At 42.9% G+C, this 18,445-nt stretch overlaps 1 protein-coding gene across 2 annotated transcripts in view; it reads right to left on the minus strand.

The window, feature by feature from the left end:
• LOC148018613 (UNC-50 family protein) overlaps positions 1-17,690 on the minus strand; it is a 59,833-nt gene extending 42,143 nt beyond the window's left edge. The window contains exon 1 of one of the 2 annotated variants that reach the window (XM_087661634.1): positions 17,453-17,690. In XM_087661634.1, coding sequence (XP_087517760.1) covers positions 17,453-17,542 — 90 coding nt within the window. In that variant the 5' untranslated portion in view covers positions 17,543-17,690. The remainder of the gene's footprint in view (positions 1-17,452) is intronic. The other variant, XM_087661633.1, reaches the window with a different exon arrangement.
• Positions 17,691-18,445: the final 755 nt, after the last annotated feature.

Genomic DNA, 18,445 nt, shown 5'->3' on the forward strand with positions numbered 1-18,445 from the left:
TGCACCAAAGTGTGAAGAGACAAAGAGTACGTCACTCCAACTATCACTGTCATGAGTGACTACATTCACCTCTTCAATTTTACACTGCTCTTCTTAGGCTAACTGTCCTTTTTCTCTTCCTTACTATCGTCTGTCTTCTTGCCCTTTCCTTTCTCTTTCTTCCATTTGTAGCAATCACGTTTAAAGTAACACTTCTTGCCACAATGATGGCATTCAACATCTTTGCCACGAGATTTACTGCATCCCTTGCTATCATATTTGCCTTTCTGCTGTGATCTACCCCTAGTATGCAAAGCACTGAAAGACTTATTGAATGCATTGTTCTGCCGATTCATTTCTTCCATAAGTAGAGCACTCTCTACATCAGCATACAAAAGAATCACATTAGAATTACTCATAGCAGTCCTGAATGTATCCCAACTCTCTGGTAGAGTGCAAAGCAAGAAAGTAGCCTTAAATTCTTCATCAATCAAGAACTTCAAGGCAACCAACTGGCTAAAAATGAAGTTAAACTCACTGAAATGAGTAGACATTGTTGTGCCCTCTTTCATACGCAAATCCATAAGCTTTTTCAGCCAGTACACTTTGCTTGCAGCACTCTTCTGTGCATACAGTTCTTCCAGTCAAGTCCACATAGCATATGCAGAATCCAAACCTTCAATGTTAAACAGCACGGCATCACAAATTGATAGCTCGGTGGTTGAGCGTGCAAGCTCATTTAACTCATCCCAATCTTCCTATTCCATGTCCGCGGGCTTTGCCCTTATGGTTTTGATCGGGTTTGTCTGCTTCTTTTGCAACAGGATATTGTCGCACTGCTTTTGCCAAACTGCAAAGTTATGTGCATCTTCAAGCTTCTTTATCTGCATCAAATTACTGCTATCATTGCTGCTAGCCATGATTTTCAGCCCAAATGTGACCAAAAAACAGCAAATGTAGCCCCAAAACTATCACCCAAGTGACCAAGGTACAAACAAGTACCAACCAGCAATAAATAACCACGTAGAAGCACAGATTTCAGATCTGTAAATAAATTTTCAGAAGCATCAAACCATGTGCTACAGCATTCCACAACTGATTTACAGTTGTTCCAAGGGCATATACATTACATTACATGAGAAATCCCAAATTTTAGCTGCAATTTCTGTTGTTCATGTACCCATGTGCATAAAATTTGACTCGAACGGTAAAAGCCCCAAAATTTTTGTGCTCAAAGCATCAACCACACATCTGCATTTTCTCTGTCATGCATAGAATAGGCCAACTTTGCCAAAATAGAGCAATTTCAGCAAAACCCCCAGATTTTACCAAGTGTTAATGTCCAAATTGTGTGGAATTCAACCTGCATGTACATAAAATGACCAAATGCTGCATAGATTTTGCCCAAACTGCAAAATCCCTAGATTGCACGGGGTCCAATGTGTATCAATGTCGAGAAATTGAGTAAATTTCGGCCCAATTTGTGCATGTACATTAAAAGCCCCAAATGTCGGAGGCACGATTTCACAAATTCCTGCAATTTCTGAGGCAAATTTGCTTGTCCTGCATCACATTCCCCAAATCTGGGAAAAGCCCCAAATTTTCTAGCCAAGATTGCACAGATTTCAGTGAAATTGACACATCCAAGAAAGATCTCACTTGCATTTGAGAATCCCAAAAAAAAAAATTTGAAGCCTGCGCATTCAATGTCTGCAATTTTTGGTCCAAAGGACACTGTAATGTGTGTTGGGCACAAATTTGGGAAAGCCCCCAAATTTCAAGACATAGATTTACCTTCTATGCTTGCAAGGGTGAACACCCGGTAACCGGAAGAGGAATTTAAAAATTTTGAAGGGAAAAAAAAAAGTTGGATGACAGGTCCATTGACCCATCAGGGATGGCAGTGCCCGTTCACGAGAGTCAGCTACCACATTCGTCGTCAGCCCACGCAGTCCTGTAGCGCAAGACAGATGCCCGTCAATCGCGTGACGCGGACGCCTGTCAGTCCCCGCTAGTCGTCGCCACACTGGTCAGCGCCCCACTGCCAGCCGTCGCCCCACTCGCCAGTCCAACAGTTGTTCATCAACTGGAGCCTGGCTGTGTCACACTCTCCACAGCCCACCTTCTGCAGCTCACGACCTATTCATTGGCTGCTCAGCTGCTGGTCTTCTTCACAAGAAGTGTGCACAAAAGTCAGCTCTGATACCAGTTTGTAGTGACGGGAGAGACACGAAGATCAAGACAATCAGTCGTTACGCACAACGAGAGACAGAGAAAGTGAGAGAGAGAGAGAGAGAGAGAGAGCAGAGTAGAGAGTGAGCACGTTTTTAGGTACAATGACGAGTGTGTACCTTTAGGTTTTTAGATAGATATATATATGTGTAAGTACAAGTGCTAAGGGTGTGTTCACACCCAAGCACATTTAAAGGCATGAGGGCCTTTATTCCCAACGCGTCCAACCTCAGTTTTAAATTCCTATCCTCTGTGAACCTGAAAATGTTTAAACTTGTCATCTCTTCCCAAACCTTAGTCCAAGCCATTAAATAATTTAATTCTCCAACCCCTTTGACATTGAAAGTCATTCCCAATAGGCGATCTAATGTCTTTGGCCAAGATTTGTCTCAAATACTCACTAGAATCTGTCCTCCACACCTTTTGCCATTGTTCCCTATTGCCCAAATTAGATTTGCTTGTCACCATGACTCACATTTCACTTAATTTCACTTGTGCACAACTTAAGTATCCCAACACACACACACACACACACTCTCTCTCTCTCTCTCTCTCTCTCTCTCTCTCTCTCTCTCATACACAGGCCCACATTTGAAACTTATGTTGGTAGCACCATCTCTAAAACAAATGGCATTCATGAAAGCCCCATTACGCATATGCCAACTCTCTAGAAGTTTGTAACTGCACCACAAAAGGCTCCAAAAACCATTATTGACCCAACTAGTAGTCCCTACATAATATTAGAGGATCCACTGCTGTACAGCTGGCAAGTAGGTAGACAGGCAGGCTGGGCAGGCATGCAAGCAGTTTGGGCAGGCCAGGACAGCACACAGTTGGAGGGGCAGCAGTCAGGGCAGCGGACAGCAATTGGCCAATTGGGCAGATTGGACAGCATGTGCAGCAGGTCCCATTTCGGCAGGTCAACCTGGCCAGGATTATGGCCTACAGATAGGCTGCATCTTCTGTGGTCATGTACATTCAAGAGGCCTTCTGAGAGTAATACCATCTACACACTCATTGTGCATGCTTTGCTCCAGATTTTAGTTTTCAGCATCCATCTTCTTCGTAGTTTCCCTCACTCTCTTTTCTTTGTTTCATTCTGTGTCTCAGCCCAAGCATCCACTTCCACATTCCTGCACTCTGACATGGTGTCAGAGCAGCCAACAGCGGTAGCAAAGGTGGACAGGTCTCTAGAGGAGCTTGGTGCACAAGAGGAAGTGCAAATTCAGCATACAAGTGCTAGCAGGAGGGCTGCGCATCAAGCTAGGGATGGAGCGGGCTGAGGAGCACACCATCCAAGGTAGAAGTGCTGCTGATCAGGAGGGCTGCCTAGACCAGTGCAGCATCAGAAGGCGGCTTGTGGACCTGATTTTGTGAAGGAATCCACAAAGGAAGTGCTAAGAAGGCTGCATTATCAGCTTTTGGAGCAGAATTTGCATTTTCATCACCTCTGCTGATGAATAAGACTAGTGATCCACCAGCGGAAGTCCTAGTTGGCTGCATTTTCAAGTTCGATAGGGACTACCCATGAAGTACAACATTGTCAAGGTGGGAGAAGGACATCTACCGATTCAGACATGGATTTCCATGCCCTGATGGACCAAAAGGTCCCCGTTCTACTTGCACTTGTCACTTCCCTAGGATTAACAGCTAGATGGCAACAACTTCAGCATCTAGAATGTGATATTGGAAGCCATTCTGGAATTGTACAATCTTGCAAAGTTGGTGACCAAGGATATCGAACCATCCAATAAACAAGGATCCCCAATCTCTCTAATATCAAGAAAGCTGATTTGGAGAAGGCCCAAGCACATTGGGATGAGTTGAATCCTCGAATCAGTTTGTTCATATTTCTTTCGTGCACACCGGCAAACATTGCCCATGACACATGTGAAGCGTATGACAAGTGCATGTCCAATGTGACTGCATTTGGAGCATCTTTACAACCATATGACCCCCGTGAAGCAAGTGTCTATGGAGCTATAGATGCAGACGATGGATCCCAACAAGTCTACATCCATAAAAGATCACATCAACAAGCTGCAACCACTATAGCAAGAGATCTTCAATGTGGAGAAGGCGATCTCCTCCAAAGACATGGCTATCACTCTGTTTACAGAGCTATCCTCCCCATACAAAGGGGGTTTTTTCTTCTTTAACCACTTTTGGATGAGTTGATATCACCACATGGAAAGAATTGGTGCCCATAGTGTTGCATCATCGGACAATTTCAAGCTACATTCTCCACAAAATGGGAATTTGAAGGCTTTGATGGGCCAAAACCCAAACACAAAGAAGAAAGGCAAGGAGAAGAAGAAGGATGACAAATCCAAGTGGGACTCCAACTACCACAAGTGTGGCAAGACAAGCCATTACAAGAAGATCAACTTCATCAATGTTTCTACAATTAGAGGTGTTGGAGACATCTTCATCATAGGATGTGGCATTGATGGTACCCACAACTCAAGAATGGATCATGGATAGTGGCACTTTCCACCACATGACTCCATCCAAGTAAGGATTTGAGCACTTGCATACAATGCAAGGGAATCTATACATTGGAGATAGCCCTCCGGTCCCTATTCGTGGCATTGGCAAGATTCAAGCCATTCCCAATGGGCATGGTGGTGCTTCTACATCAAAAATCCTCTATGAACCTAGGATTGGCTTTCACCACTTGTCAATGAGCAAGATCTCTCGCCTAGGGCTGATCATTGAGTTTGACGTTGACTCTTTCCAAATCCATGATGGCCAAACAAAAGTCGTGTTGTGCCAAAGTTATGGGGAGCATGTTGTCTACAAATCAAAGAACATAGCCACTCTTTCTCACTATCTCCATTCTTCTCAATCCTAGACCAAGCTATGGCATGATTGGTTCAATCACCTCAACCACAAGTACCTTTGAAAGGTGACTCATGATAGGCATAGGCATTAATCAATCAATTAATGCCAGTTCAAGGGCTAATAAATATTGAGTTATACTTGGGTGACAAATTGGCCTAGCCAATTAAATTGTTGACCAACGAAATTATTTTTTTGAACAAGAATTAATCATTAAATTAATTTTCAAATTTGTTAACTTGAAAATTTAATTTAATTTCACTGAAAATTGTTGGAACCCTACCACTTGGCAAGACTTGCCTATGCAAGTAGTAAGAGGAGGCTTGTTGGAGGCTCGGAGAGGAGAAGAGAGTAATTCTAGATGTCAAGCAATTGAGAAGAAGGTTGTAGCAATAGTTCACCAGCAATTTCTATTTACCAACCATCAAGAGTAACTTTTGGGGTAGGTGACAGTAGCCCAAGGTATCAGGGCAGCAAGCAACAAGTGGAAGCAGGTGTTTGCAGCATGGTAACAACTTTCTTACTATAGGCAAGAGCTGCAAGGGCTGATACAACAAGGCTGCTGCAGCAAAGAATAGTCATTTTCTGGCAATGAAACTCTGAATTTTCTCTCTCCTCAGCATTCTCTCTCATTGTCCAACCACCTCTCAAGTTATCTCAGCCATTTCAATGGCAACCATTGGAAATAAAGAATTCAATGATTCACTATTGCAAACCTTGATTTACAGCAAAAATTAGGGTCTGATTGCCACCTCCAAAAGCGCGCTCAAAAATGGAAGGCCACTTGTGTGTGCAAGTCAAAGAAGTGGCATTCTTGCTGAAATTGTGTCACGAAGACGTGAAATTTCAATGCTTTGCTTAGCATTTAATCAAATGTTAAAATTCAAGATGCACATGTGATGTGCAAGTTAGCTATTTCATGACGATAGGCCAAGGATCCTGAGCAGTCAATGGGTGTTAAAAGTAAAAGTTGTAATATGTTATCCTTGGCACGTACTAGGTGGTACTTAGTGTTAGATTTTGGCCTAGAAGATTTTATTTGCCATCAATGTCAGTGGTGACAGTAGAAACTAAACATTAATTTATTAATTAGTGACAATTCAAGAGCTAATAAATACTCAAGATTGCTTGAATGACAATTTGGCCTAGCCAATTTCATTGTTGGTTTGTATAATTATTTTTTGGAGCAATAATTAATCATTAAATTAGTTTTTAACATAAATATTTTGAAAATTCATTTAATTAGGCTGAAAATTTCTCAAAAAATCATCTAGAAGACTGCCACTTCGCAAAACTTGCCCATGCAAGTGAGGGCCAGGCTATTCGAGCCTCATTTCAATGTGTGGAGGTTGGGAGAGGAGGATAGAGAGCTGCTGCTACAATTTTCAAGCCATTGTTGATTAGCCCAGCCATTAGAGGTTGTCAAAGAGTTGCCTCAACTGATAAGGAGGCCATTGGAGGTAGGTGATAGCCCCTATAGACTGTCTACAAGCAAGTGATGGAAATTTTGGGATGCACAAGGACACGCAATTGCATGTGGGACTTCTATTAATAAAACAACCATTCACAGCAAGGTAGCATTAAATATCAATCAATTTTGGCGATGAAACTCTGAAACTTCTCTCTCCACAGCTTCCTCTCCACTCAACCAATTCATAGCTTCCCTCGAGATCTTAACTACATTCAATCCCAAGAAGGTGCAATTAAAGAATTTTTGCTGCTAAACCCTAATTTACAGAGCAAAAATCAAGGTTTACCAACCACCTTGGGAAGAGTGCTCAAAATTCATGGCCTAGTACTTGAAATTAAGCAGCTGAAATATGGGGATGTCAAAGAATTTCAAGAGACCAACCAGCCAACATTGAGTTTGGGGCAAAATTTGTTATCCAAGGAGCAAATTGAAGGCAGTCCCCAAGCACACTACAGGGCAAACTAGTTTGAATACTTGCCGGTTGCTATGGACAGTAAGATGTGTCACAGGGACTTGAAATTTTAAGATGCTTTAATCTTGCCGATAACCTAAGTTATTAATCAAATGTGCAAGGTTGTTTAGCACATGTGATGCACATGGCAGTTATTTCATGGTAATAGGCCAAGGACCCCAAGGATGCAATGGGTGTCAAAGGCAAAAGTTGCGATAAATTATGCTAGTTGGCCTTCGAGAGTCAGTTGGTGTCAGTTTTGACCCTAGCATAGTTGTTTGGTCTATAAGTGTCAGTGGTGGCACTAGAAACTAACATTAATTAATTAATTAATGCCAATCTAAGGGTCAACAGAGATTGGAGACCACCCCAAGTTGCAAATAGCCTAGGCTCTAGGCAATTTGATTATGGATGGGCACATTTAATTTTGAGCAAGATAAGAAGGGCTGAAATTAATTTTCAAGATGATTAAATTCTAAAATATAATTAAATGACTAAATAATGCTGAAAAATGGGTTTAGAAGACTGTCACTTAGCAAAAATGCCCATGCAAACTGACAAAACGTTTCTACGGGCTGGATCTCAGTCATTCAATTAGTTTACAACCTGTGAAAGAGAAAGAGGAAGCTCCTGGTCCATTTTCTGATCAGAAAACAACAATTTGCTGCAAAAGACAGTCATCTGGGAGCCTCAACAAGCAGGGGACAACAGGGAGACACCTTCCAAGGGCTGGCAACAACATTGTTGATCAAATAATAGCATTTCAAAGGTGCCTGGCAATAAGTGATTGCGTTAAATGCAAGCTAGAGCAAGCAGTAGTCAGATTTTACGATTTTCTCGCGAAGAAAATCAGATTTCTCTCTCATCTTGGCTTTCTCTCAACTTCTCTAGTAATTTCTTTAAAGATCTCAACATTTCTTAGTCATTCTCAATAGATCTCAACCAAATTTGGTAGACAACAAGAGGATTTCTACTGTAAACCCTAAGTTTCTACAAACATTAGGGTTTGACAACCACCTTGGGACTTGCGCTTGTTGAGAAACCCTTCACCCGCAGTTTGTGTTTCTGTATTTTGTGTTTAGGGTTTGCAGCCCCAAAAAGGGGCGCCATCCTAGACTGACTCTGCCTATTTATAGGCCACTCTCTCATTCATTCCTTACGACTGATTCATTCAATCCATCACCTCTTCTCTCCAGCCTCTCCACTACCCTCACACCCCTTCAAGAGGACATTGTGGTTCATGGTTCATGGCTGTCTTCATCATCTTCCTTGTGCTACAACACCCTTGTTCCCTTGTATCACATTCACTCCATGATTCAAATCTTCATCATTCCATTCATCAGAGTTTCTTCTCTCTTCTCCATGTTAGCCGAGTTCACTCCATGTTTCTCCCCGCAAACCCTACTATCTCGCAAGTACGCCATCTTTTGACATCGTATCAGAGTTGAATCTACTCAAACAGCGGCAAAAATCCTTCACTCCAGTGAGGGCAAAGACCGGTGGCGGGTTCGGCATCCACTTCACTTTTTCTTCCGCTGCATCAAAATCTCATTTTGCAGGTTTCAAGTGTTTTCAGCTTGCTGCCCACACCCCTTTCGCGGAGAAGATCGCAGTCTCAACTGTCCCTTGCTGTCATCTACAGTTTGACGCCTGTTTCCAGCCTTCCACCCATAGTTTGCAGCTGTTTATAATAGAGGGACTGTTGCTGATCACTCTCTATTCATAAAACAATCTCGTTTTTGCAGATTTCAAGTATTTCAGCTCGCTACCCACACCCCGGACGCGGAGGACATCACGGTCCAAGCTGGCCATTGCTGTCCACAACAGTCTAGCACCCGTTTCCAACCTATCACACATTGTTCGGAGCTAATTTTAGCATGTTGACTATTATTGGTGTTTCTTGCATCTTTTGTCTTTTGCTCTCCTCACATGCGTTTTTCCACTAGTTGCAACCTCTTACTGCTAGTAGCATCCTCCTCCCACTGACAGCTCACTTCCACCCCTTCCATTGCCCTCCCACCCCTTACAGCAACATTGCAGTTCGCACTTCACACTGCCCTCACACCCCTTGAGATGGACATTGCGGTTCGTGGTTCGTGGCTGACCTCTTCCACCTCTTCTTTCTTCAGCAAGACACACTGGTACCCATAGCTTCTTTACCAACAAATGACCAAACCATTGGGTGCTTCTACTGTGGCATCACTGGACACACCACCGATGCTTGCTGACTTCGACCTTTGCTTCCCACCCCCCTGAAGTACATGCGTCTCCCACCCAGCACTTCCTGTTCCACCTCTCCTTTCTAGGCCACAAAGATCGTTTTGCATCGGCTATCAGAGTACAATGCTCAAGGCAATAAGACGCATCCGATGCGCACTAAGTCCTTTCAAGCACATGGAGAATCATTGGCCCTACGACCTCCTGGAGATGGTCACAATGCTAGCAACAGTCTTCTCCCACCTATTTTTGGGTACAGTGGCTACCACAGCCCGCGGTTCTACAATCTGCTCCATCGAGAGCTAGTGATTGTTTGATACCGTCTGCTCGCCAATCCGCTCCTTCGAGAGACAGTGGTTGCTCGACTCCTTCCTCTTCTTCGGCTTCCCAATCCGCTTCATTGAGAAGCAACCACTGTTGCCCACTCATTGCTCAATCTGAGCCCTACCCTTCACTCTCGCCTACTCAAGTTCGAGAGGCCACCTCTAGGAATTCTTCACCACCCCAGATACTTTCTTCGTCACGACCGGCGGCACTTCCTTCATCCTCAAACATTTCAAAGTCCGTGATCCATAAGCTTTTGGATTCCCTATCTACCTCAGAGGGGGATTCAAAGGGGACTAATCTTTCTTTCCCCTCTAAGAGGGAGCATCTACATCTATTGTGACTTCAAAGGAGGCTCCTATTCCTCCAGTTTCAAAGGGGATCCCCACACACCGCTCAATCCTTCGCACACCCTGGTGGAGGCCTTTTACCTTCTTCTTCCACCCTTGGATGGAATGGCTTCCTTCTAGCGGTCACCTCACCTATTGATACCCAAGATCCTGAGGATCTACTTAGATTGGGGCGTTGGAGGTTTAACCGCAACTTGGTGACGAGGCCTTCGTATTCCTTCCCGCATAGATGCACCGAGCTAGTGGCTTCTCTCCCAAGGTTGAGTTTCAGGTTCTCCAGTTTACTCTGTCTACTGTTCTTTCCTGCACGTTACCTTTCAGGTGGAAATCTTGGATCTTAGGGATCCTCTACATCTTCTTTTTCTTCTTCTTCTTGCCTTGGTCACTTGGTCAGCATGGAGCCAACTCATGAGATCGAAAATGGGCATATACTTATGGTTCTCGACACCACACAAAGTCCGACATTTCTCCTCCGCATTGCATGTTTTCATCATCTTTATACTAGGGCGCTTGGACAAGTGAACAACTTCCCCACGAGGGCCCCTATCCAAGTGACACCTGCTGCATGATCATTCTTCAACATGTAGCATTACATCACCCCACATTTTCTCTTGTTCCCCTTTTGGGGCCTAAGAGGGGGTGTTGAGAAACCCTTTACCCACAGTTTGCATTTTTTGCGTTTCCACGTTTTGCGTTTCTGCGTTTAGGGTTTGCAGCCTCAAAAAGGGGCGCCATCCTAGACTGACTCTAACTATTTATAGGCCACTCTCTCATTCATTCCTTACGACTGATTCATTCAATCCGTCACCTCTTCTCTCCAGCCTCTCCACTACCCTCGCACCCCTTCAAGAGGACATTGCAGTTCATGGTTCATGGCTATCTTCATCATCTTCCTTGTGCTACAACACCCTTGTTCCCTTGTATCACATTCACTCCATGATTCAGATCTTCATCATTCCATTCATCAGAGTTTCTTCTCTCTTCTCTTCTCTTCTCCATGTTTGCCGAGTTCACTCCATGTTCCTCCCCGCAAACCCTAGTGTCTCACTGGTACATCATCTTTTGACAGCGCTAACATGAATAAGCATCATACACTGAAATCAGCACCTGAAATTCATAGAATTGATAGGGATTTCAAATGCCAGGTCATCCAATGTAAATTGGAGTAACATTTGACCAATTGGTGGTTCCCTTGTGCAATTCCTGGGTGAAAATCAAAGGGCAATTGGCCCAACTTGCTTGTTGATTGTATGTACAACAAGGGGTTTTTGGATCAGCAAAGAAAATTGTGGAATCTCAACTTGTACACTATCCATTACCAATTAAAGATAAAGAAATACCAAAAGGAGTGCCAGTTTTGGGGCCAATCCAATGTCTATTGTCCAAGATTGTTAAGATAATGTGTGCACTTCAGTTTATGCTAAGTTATTAATTGTTGTAATTAAGTGCTTGATCAAGTTTTACCACCCTATCCGAGGAGGAAGGCTGATTTGAAGATGTATTGAGGATTGAACGAGATCAACCTCGATCTCAATGTACATCAATCTTTAGCAATACAAGTTAAAGAGATATTGCAAGGGGTGCTGGTTTTTGGGGCCAACCAAGTGTCCAATGTCCAAGATTAAGTGGTAACATTTGTATTGTCAATTTATGTGAATTTTATGCTTGTTGTAATTAGTGCTTAGTGAGATTATTTACCACCCTATTTGAGAAGGAAGGTTGGTTTCGGATGGGATCAAGCAATGATGATATCGGAATGAAGGAAAAAATGCAATGCATGATCTTGGAAAAGGCACACAACTTGGGCAACAAGCTGAAAATGTAGGTACTGAGCAAGAAGCAAGTACCTCTAGGCCACTAGATGTTGATGACCAGCAAGGAGATAAAGAATATGATGACCAATTTAAGACTCAATCGAAGGCAACACCTGAAATTTTTCCCCGGTTGGCCAAGGATCCACAATTCACGAGATTTTTGAACTCTTCGAAGAAAGACAACAAGGGCATAAAGAAGATGCCGTCCTCTAAAGCTTCTGAGCAGCCTCGAGATACACCAAGAGTTGGTGATGAGCAAAAGCAACTACTGTCACAAGGGCAAGATACACAAATGCAAGGCCATCTTGGTAGTGCCAATTCAATGGATTTTGGACAGCAAGGCATGCATGCAAATACAGGGCACCTGAGGTACTTTGGTGATGACACGATATTCCATGCTATGGTTGGTCAAGGACTGCATATAGGGATGTATGTACAAATCCATATGCTATACAACAACCAATGCATGAAATGCAAGGCCCAATGTATCCGAGTATGGCTAGTGGAATGTAAAACCCTATATATAGTAGCATTGGCATGATACTTGGGGCACAAAGTGGCATGTATGGTAATGCCTATGCACCTTGGTATGCATGGGGCTTAAGGAATGAATGCTAGTCATGAAAATGCTTCACATATGCTGGTTATAATGCCAATACAGCAAATGCACCCTTTTTGCAACCGCCAATTTATGATAACTTTACTCCAAAAGATCCAGCAAAGGACTATATGAGGGTGGTAAAGGGGTGAAGTTTGAGCCCTTTAGTGGTGCACAAGATAGATTGAAAGCCTTGACTTTCATTCAACAATTTGATATGGCCTATTCGAGAAGCAACTTCACCAAATCTTCTAAGATTCAAAAGGCAACCACTTTTTTGAAGGGAAATGCATAGCAATGGTAATCCACACTTCTAATGCAGGGTAAAGCACCATCAACATGGATACAATTTAACCAAATGTTTGCTTCTCATCACAAGAACGTTGAATTTTGATGCTTTGCTTAACATTTGATTAAGTTGTTGACCAGAAGTGCGAGTATGAGATGTAAGTAGTCCAAACAGCTCATGTTAGTATGCGGGGCATGGCTATGTTATTTAGGCATTTATTATGGTCATTGTATGCTTATTTGGGGCATTTTATGCTAGCCAACCTGCCCCTATTCTTCTTTATATATCCGGCTCCCTCCTTGTTTACATTATCATCACCTACAAGTTTTGTGGAGAGAGGGAACCGATGCTAGTGCTTAGGAGCTGGTGTCTCACTATTGTGCGCATCATTCTCGTGTTTGGTAATATGGATTCCATTTTCCAAGCACATCTTTGAGTTCTCTTCCTTGGCAATGTTCTTCTATTTTCTTTCTCTTATGTCTTGTGTTCTGCAATTTATTTTAGCACTTGTCTATGCTTCGATTGTTGCACCACTTCTGACATGGTATCAAATTGCAAGTTCTAGGTTCTTGCTACGATTTTTCTACTAATTACAGGTCTTTCTACCCCCTGCTGATCAGGCGCCTTGTTGCCGCTCCTATTCGGCCTATGTGTACTCAGCTGTTGCCTGCGTTTCCTTCTTGTTTTGGTGAGATTTTGGTGAGTACTGCATGTGAACTCTCATTTTCTGTAGTCTGTGCTTGTGGTTTGGCTGTGTTCCCTCTCCGAATACCTTCTTTTGTCTACTTCTCTTCTAAATCCTCTACAGATGGATCCTTCGTGCACATCCACTGATGATAAGTTACATGGATTTGATTATCTTACATGGAGTGCTGTGATGAAGGTTTGGTTTATATAGAAGCACTTATGGTACGTGGTCTGTGGAGCTATTGAACATCCTCAACAGCACTCTCTTGTTCCACCTAATTTTGAGGAAGACAACCATGAGGAAGCGATGCTTACATGGGATTCAAACGATGCCCGTACTTACTCGACCTTGCTTTGGTGTATTTCCAAAGAAGTCCTATCAGAAGCAGTTACCTCCTGCAAGACATCTTCTAAAGTATGGATGAAGTTGCAACTACTATATGCGACACCTTCCACCATGAGGATAGTTACTCTTTATGGACAGCTTCAACAAATTTCATTCAAGGCCAAAGATACTATCCAACCTTTTCTACTTCATGTGACCCAAATCCAAGACCAGCTTCAACAATGCAGTCTGCCCTTCCAAAGGCTCATCTTATTGGACTTGTACTCTCCAAACTCCCTCTGGTGTTCGATAGAGTGGCGAATGCTTTGAGGGCGTAGACATCATCAACTCCTATCAGTTTTACACATATGACCTCCATATGTTGCTTGAGCATGAGGCATCATTGAGGTTACAAAGGAGGCTTTCATCAAGTTCTAGTGAGGCTCTTGCAACTTCGGAGAGGGGTTCGAAGAAGAATAAGTCAAAGACCCAGTGTTACCACTGTGGAAAGAAAGGTCATTTACGAAAAGATTGCCAAGAGTTAGCGGCTTCCAGGAAAAAGAATGAGAAGAAGATAAAGCGGGATGTGGACTCCAACAACGAGTCATCATCTGCTTCCGACTCAGACTCCAATTCTCCGACCAAGAAGAAGTCCAAGGCACAGAAAGGTTCAGATTCTTTAGATCGCAGGAATGGATTGATGGCCCCTTCCTCAGCTGCTTTCTAGCAGCGGTGATGACCGCATCCCTCAGGACTCTCCCATGCCAGAGAGGGAGTGTAAGAGGGTGGTGAGATGGGGCAGTCGTGTCTCATCTATACATCTATGCAGATACACAAGATCTAGAGAGGGACTTCCCTAATGAATTGATTGAAGTCTGGCAAGTTCAAATCCTAGAGCTAGTAGGATTGACAACCAAGTTCATGATGGGCTGTTTATTTTATAGAGAGCGATCTTGGCTCCTAGTCTTGAGCTCACATGAGGAGACACTTTGGCGGTCTGGCCAAAGGGGAGGTATCCATGGTCACGTATGTTCCAAAGGCATTTTTGATAGATTGTTCATGTATGCTACTAAGAGACATTGGAACAAACATCGAGATATGCTATGATCTTCTCTATTTTCAAGAGCTGGTACGATCGGCATCGACATCAAGTTCTCTCAGAGGTATCTTGCTGGTGGCTTGATCACCCATTGCTTGGGTATCCATGGTTCTACTTAGTGGTTCTATGTTGTTTGATTTATGATTCATTATCATTGTACCATTGTATTGTATCAGATCACCCATGATCTGAGAGAGGGTGTTAACAGATATGTCAGCTCATGTGTGAGTCTATCATGCAAAGGCTAAGGATATTATTTAGGATATCTAGGCATTTTTATTTTTCATTTTATGGTCATATTGAGCATTTATTACTGGCCGACCAACATTAAATCTTGGCCAATATGATCATATTGAGGATATATTTTTGTCCTATTAATTTAGGCTCTTCCTTCTCAGCCAGTCAGTCACTCATCTTGACTTGTAAATCTTCTACCTGAGAGAGGAGCCAATTCCAGTGCCCACACAGCCAATGACTCATTGTTGTATACAGCTATCTCGTGTTAGATATATGGATTCCGTTTCCTGAGCATACATCTGAGTTCTCATCTGTATTGTGTTCTTCACTGTTTTTTCTTTCCCTTTCTCTTTTGTCTTGTACTTCAGCTGTTTATTAAAGCATATGTTTATACTTCCATTACTGCTCCACTTTTGATAATATCAAGATCTAGTATCATTACATCCCTAAGAAGCTATTGACAGCACAATCATAGTGAAGTATTGTAAAACAAAGGATAACTTGGCAAATCTCTTCACCAAAGCACATGATCCCTCTAGGATCTAAGAGGGGATGTTACAGAATCAACTCCTGTGCAATTGGAGAGCAAGCAAACAAGCAAGCCGAGCAAGCATGCGGCCACTTTGGATAGACCAAGGCAACATGAAATCGAACAACAATGAGCACCTCAGCTGGTCAAGCATTTAATTGGGCAAGTCAAACAACATGTGCAACAGGTCAACCCATTTTAATAGGTCAACTTGGTTGGGATTATGGCCTATATATAAGTTGCCTCTTTTGTGGTCATGTACATTTAGCTTGTAAGAATTAGTGAGGTCTTCTTATAGTGATACTATCTACACACTCTTATTCAACATTCGTCTTTAGACTCTCTCTCTCATTTTATTATTTGTCTTGGCCCGTGTATCCTTGTTCACATTGCTACACTCTAGCATATAAGACCTAAGAGCTCTTGAGCTTGAGAAGACAAACCACTATATGTTAAGAAGTATAAAGAGTCTGGAGGAAGCTACCAAAGTAGATATTAGAAGTCCTCTAAAGAAACTTGCATTCTACACTCCCTCTCTCCAAAAGAACAAGCAAATAAAGCAAAATGAATAACGAAACTCCGTACAATCCTATAAAGTGGCTCGAATCCCAAACTCACAAATAAACCTAGCCAATGAAAGGTCAAGGTCCCAAACTAGGGAATGTCAAAGTAGATGCACACAATGTATAGGGCAAGTTACACAATACAAAGGCTTGTAATGAACACAAATGACTATGCTAACCTTAACTATTGTTAATGAGACCAACCATATCTTTGATCATGGCTAAGTACAAACAAGTAAACACTTTTCTATCATGAACTTTCACAAAACATCCCCACATCCCCTCAAAACCTGCAAGGCCCCCTCTCCGCAACAAGTGGCTAGGATGATATCACCAATCAAACTAACTAAAAACCTTCGTGTAAGGACATCCCTCTCATGTAGGAACAATGTCTCCATACCAATGCATGAAACCACTAATAGAAAAGCTGTCCATAGTGTAGCATACAAAGGCAGCAAGTTGTGCCATACAAGGAAGTAAAGAATGTCATTGGAGACAAAGATAAGCCACTCAAAGGGAGAAAGGGAAATAAAGGATATTGGAGAAGAATATAAGCTGCCCAAAGGAAGGGAGGGACACTGAAAATGCAGTCCTTTATTAATTCTTAAAAAAGGCTGCATACAATATCCCAACACAGCTCCTCCTTCCAAACAGTTCAATAATCCACACTGCCTTTCACCTCTCTTGGTTGCAGCCCTATGCGCAATGTCTAAGATAAAGTGCAGTAAGATGTGTTTGCAGAAGCAAAAGTAAACAAGAGGTAACAGATCCTCATCCATCAGTGAAGATGACGACTGGACACAAGAAGATATTAACTTTCACCGAGATAAAGGCTAATATACAGTCAGTAGCTGTCCCCACACAACCCTTAAAATATGTAGCTCTGACTGACACATGCAATAAAAGTGGGTAAAAGGATTTATGCTACGAAAGTTCCCAGTACTGGCTTAATCTGATGGCTGTGCCATTAAACCAAACTGATCTGCTTAAGTTCCACTGTCCAGTTGATCCTACTAGCTGCAGGGTCCATGCACATTTTGGAACCTCATATGCTCCATTGGACTGTTCTTAATGTTGCAATCTGATATTAATGATCAGGTACCGCTTTCCTAGCCTGTGGATTGTCTACCATTGTGGGGCGATGGTACGTAAGCAACACACTTTTGGAGATCTTTGTTTCAAAGAGCATTCTTCACTCGTAAAACTTAGTGAACTACTAATCGCTCAGCTCGTAAAACACGCTGAGCAGATAATCAATCGACGGGAAGAAAAGGATCACTTGGTATGAAGGTTTTCAATACATTCCTTGCGCATCTGGAGGTCGGGGATCGAGCAGTTTCTTGCTATTGATGAACCACGAACGGAGCAGAAGCTTGCATAATTCCAACTATCGCACGTTTGAGAATAATGATTGTTCATGAGATCTGACAGCCGGACGGCACATACCTTCACTATTCGTCTCAAGTACTGTGTCAGAAACAGATTGTGGCGAAAACTCGAAGCTGGCCGATGCCTGCTCGAGCTCGTAGGAAGCATGGCTGCCTTCGATCGGGCCTGCGTTTGGCGCACACGCAGTCGGGGCGGGGCGGGGCGGGGCGGGGCGGGAGAGCGAGCGAGCGCGCGAGCGAGAGAGAGAGAGAGAGAGGTCAGCTCGTTCCAGGTGTGAAACGTTCTTCCAGTGGTTAACACCAACGAACGAATAACACATGCTATACTAGCTTACAAAGGTGATCAATGTGAAGTAAAAAACGAACGACTAAGACAAGGTAGTGATTGTGAGGAATACGCACAATGGCTTGCCAAGATTTAGCAAGGGAAGGGAGGAGGCATCTCAACAACATGGAGTGAAGGTTGGTTTCTCGTTTACCATGAATGTGCATGAAGGAAGTGTAAGGTAGACATTGAGGTGGTCTAGAAAATGTTGTTGATAATGTCAATCCACGTACAAACATAAGTAGTTGTAGTTGTGCTACCCATAGTGGTGCGTGTGGTAATATGTTGAGTGCCACCATATTTTGTTTCCAAGTCATTGGAGAGATGGTTTGCACTCAAAATATCAGTGTTGAAATCTGCAAGCATGGTAAAGAGCTTAGAGGCACAACATGCTTCCAAGACAATGTTACATAGGCTTTTTCTTCTTCTTTTTTTGGGTAATACGATCTCTTGTATTAAGGTTGGTTACACACAGGCCCAAATGGCCAATTTGGCATGCAAAAGGGAGGGGCACATGCAGATAGGAGATTGGACCCGCGTTATTCACACAATGGACAATTTTGGATGGGGGAGCTCCCCCACCCAAGGGTATAGTGCATGCTCAATGCACTAGATTACAACCGCTTACATTTTAAAAAGTAAATAGTAGTTGTCAAGAATTGCACCATTGAACAATGAGGTGAGAGTTTAACGAGGAGAGACACCGAGCCTTACGCTCATGTTGCC

This window comes from Lygodium microphyllum, chromosome 21 (genome assembly GCF_053477565.2).
Source record: "Lygodium microphyllum isolate KBCC chromosome 21, Lygodium_microphyllum_v1.1.10, whole genome shotgun sequence".
NCBI classification, from domain to species: Eukaryota; Viridiplantae; Streptophyta; class Polypodiopsida; order Schizaeales; family Lygodiaceae; genus Lygodium; species Lygodium microphyllum.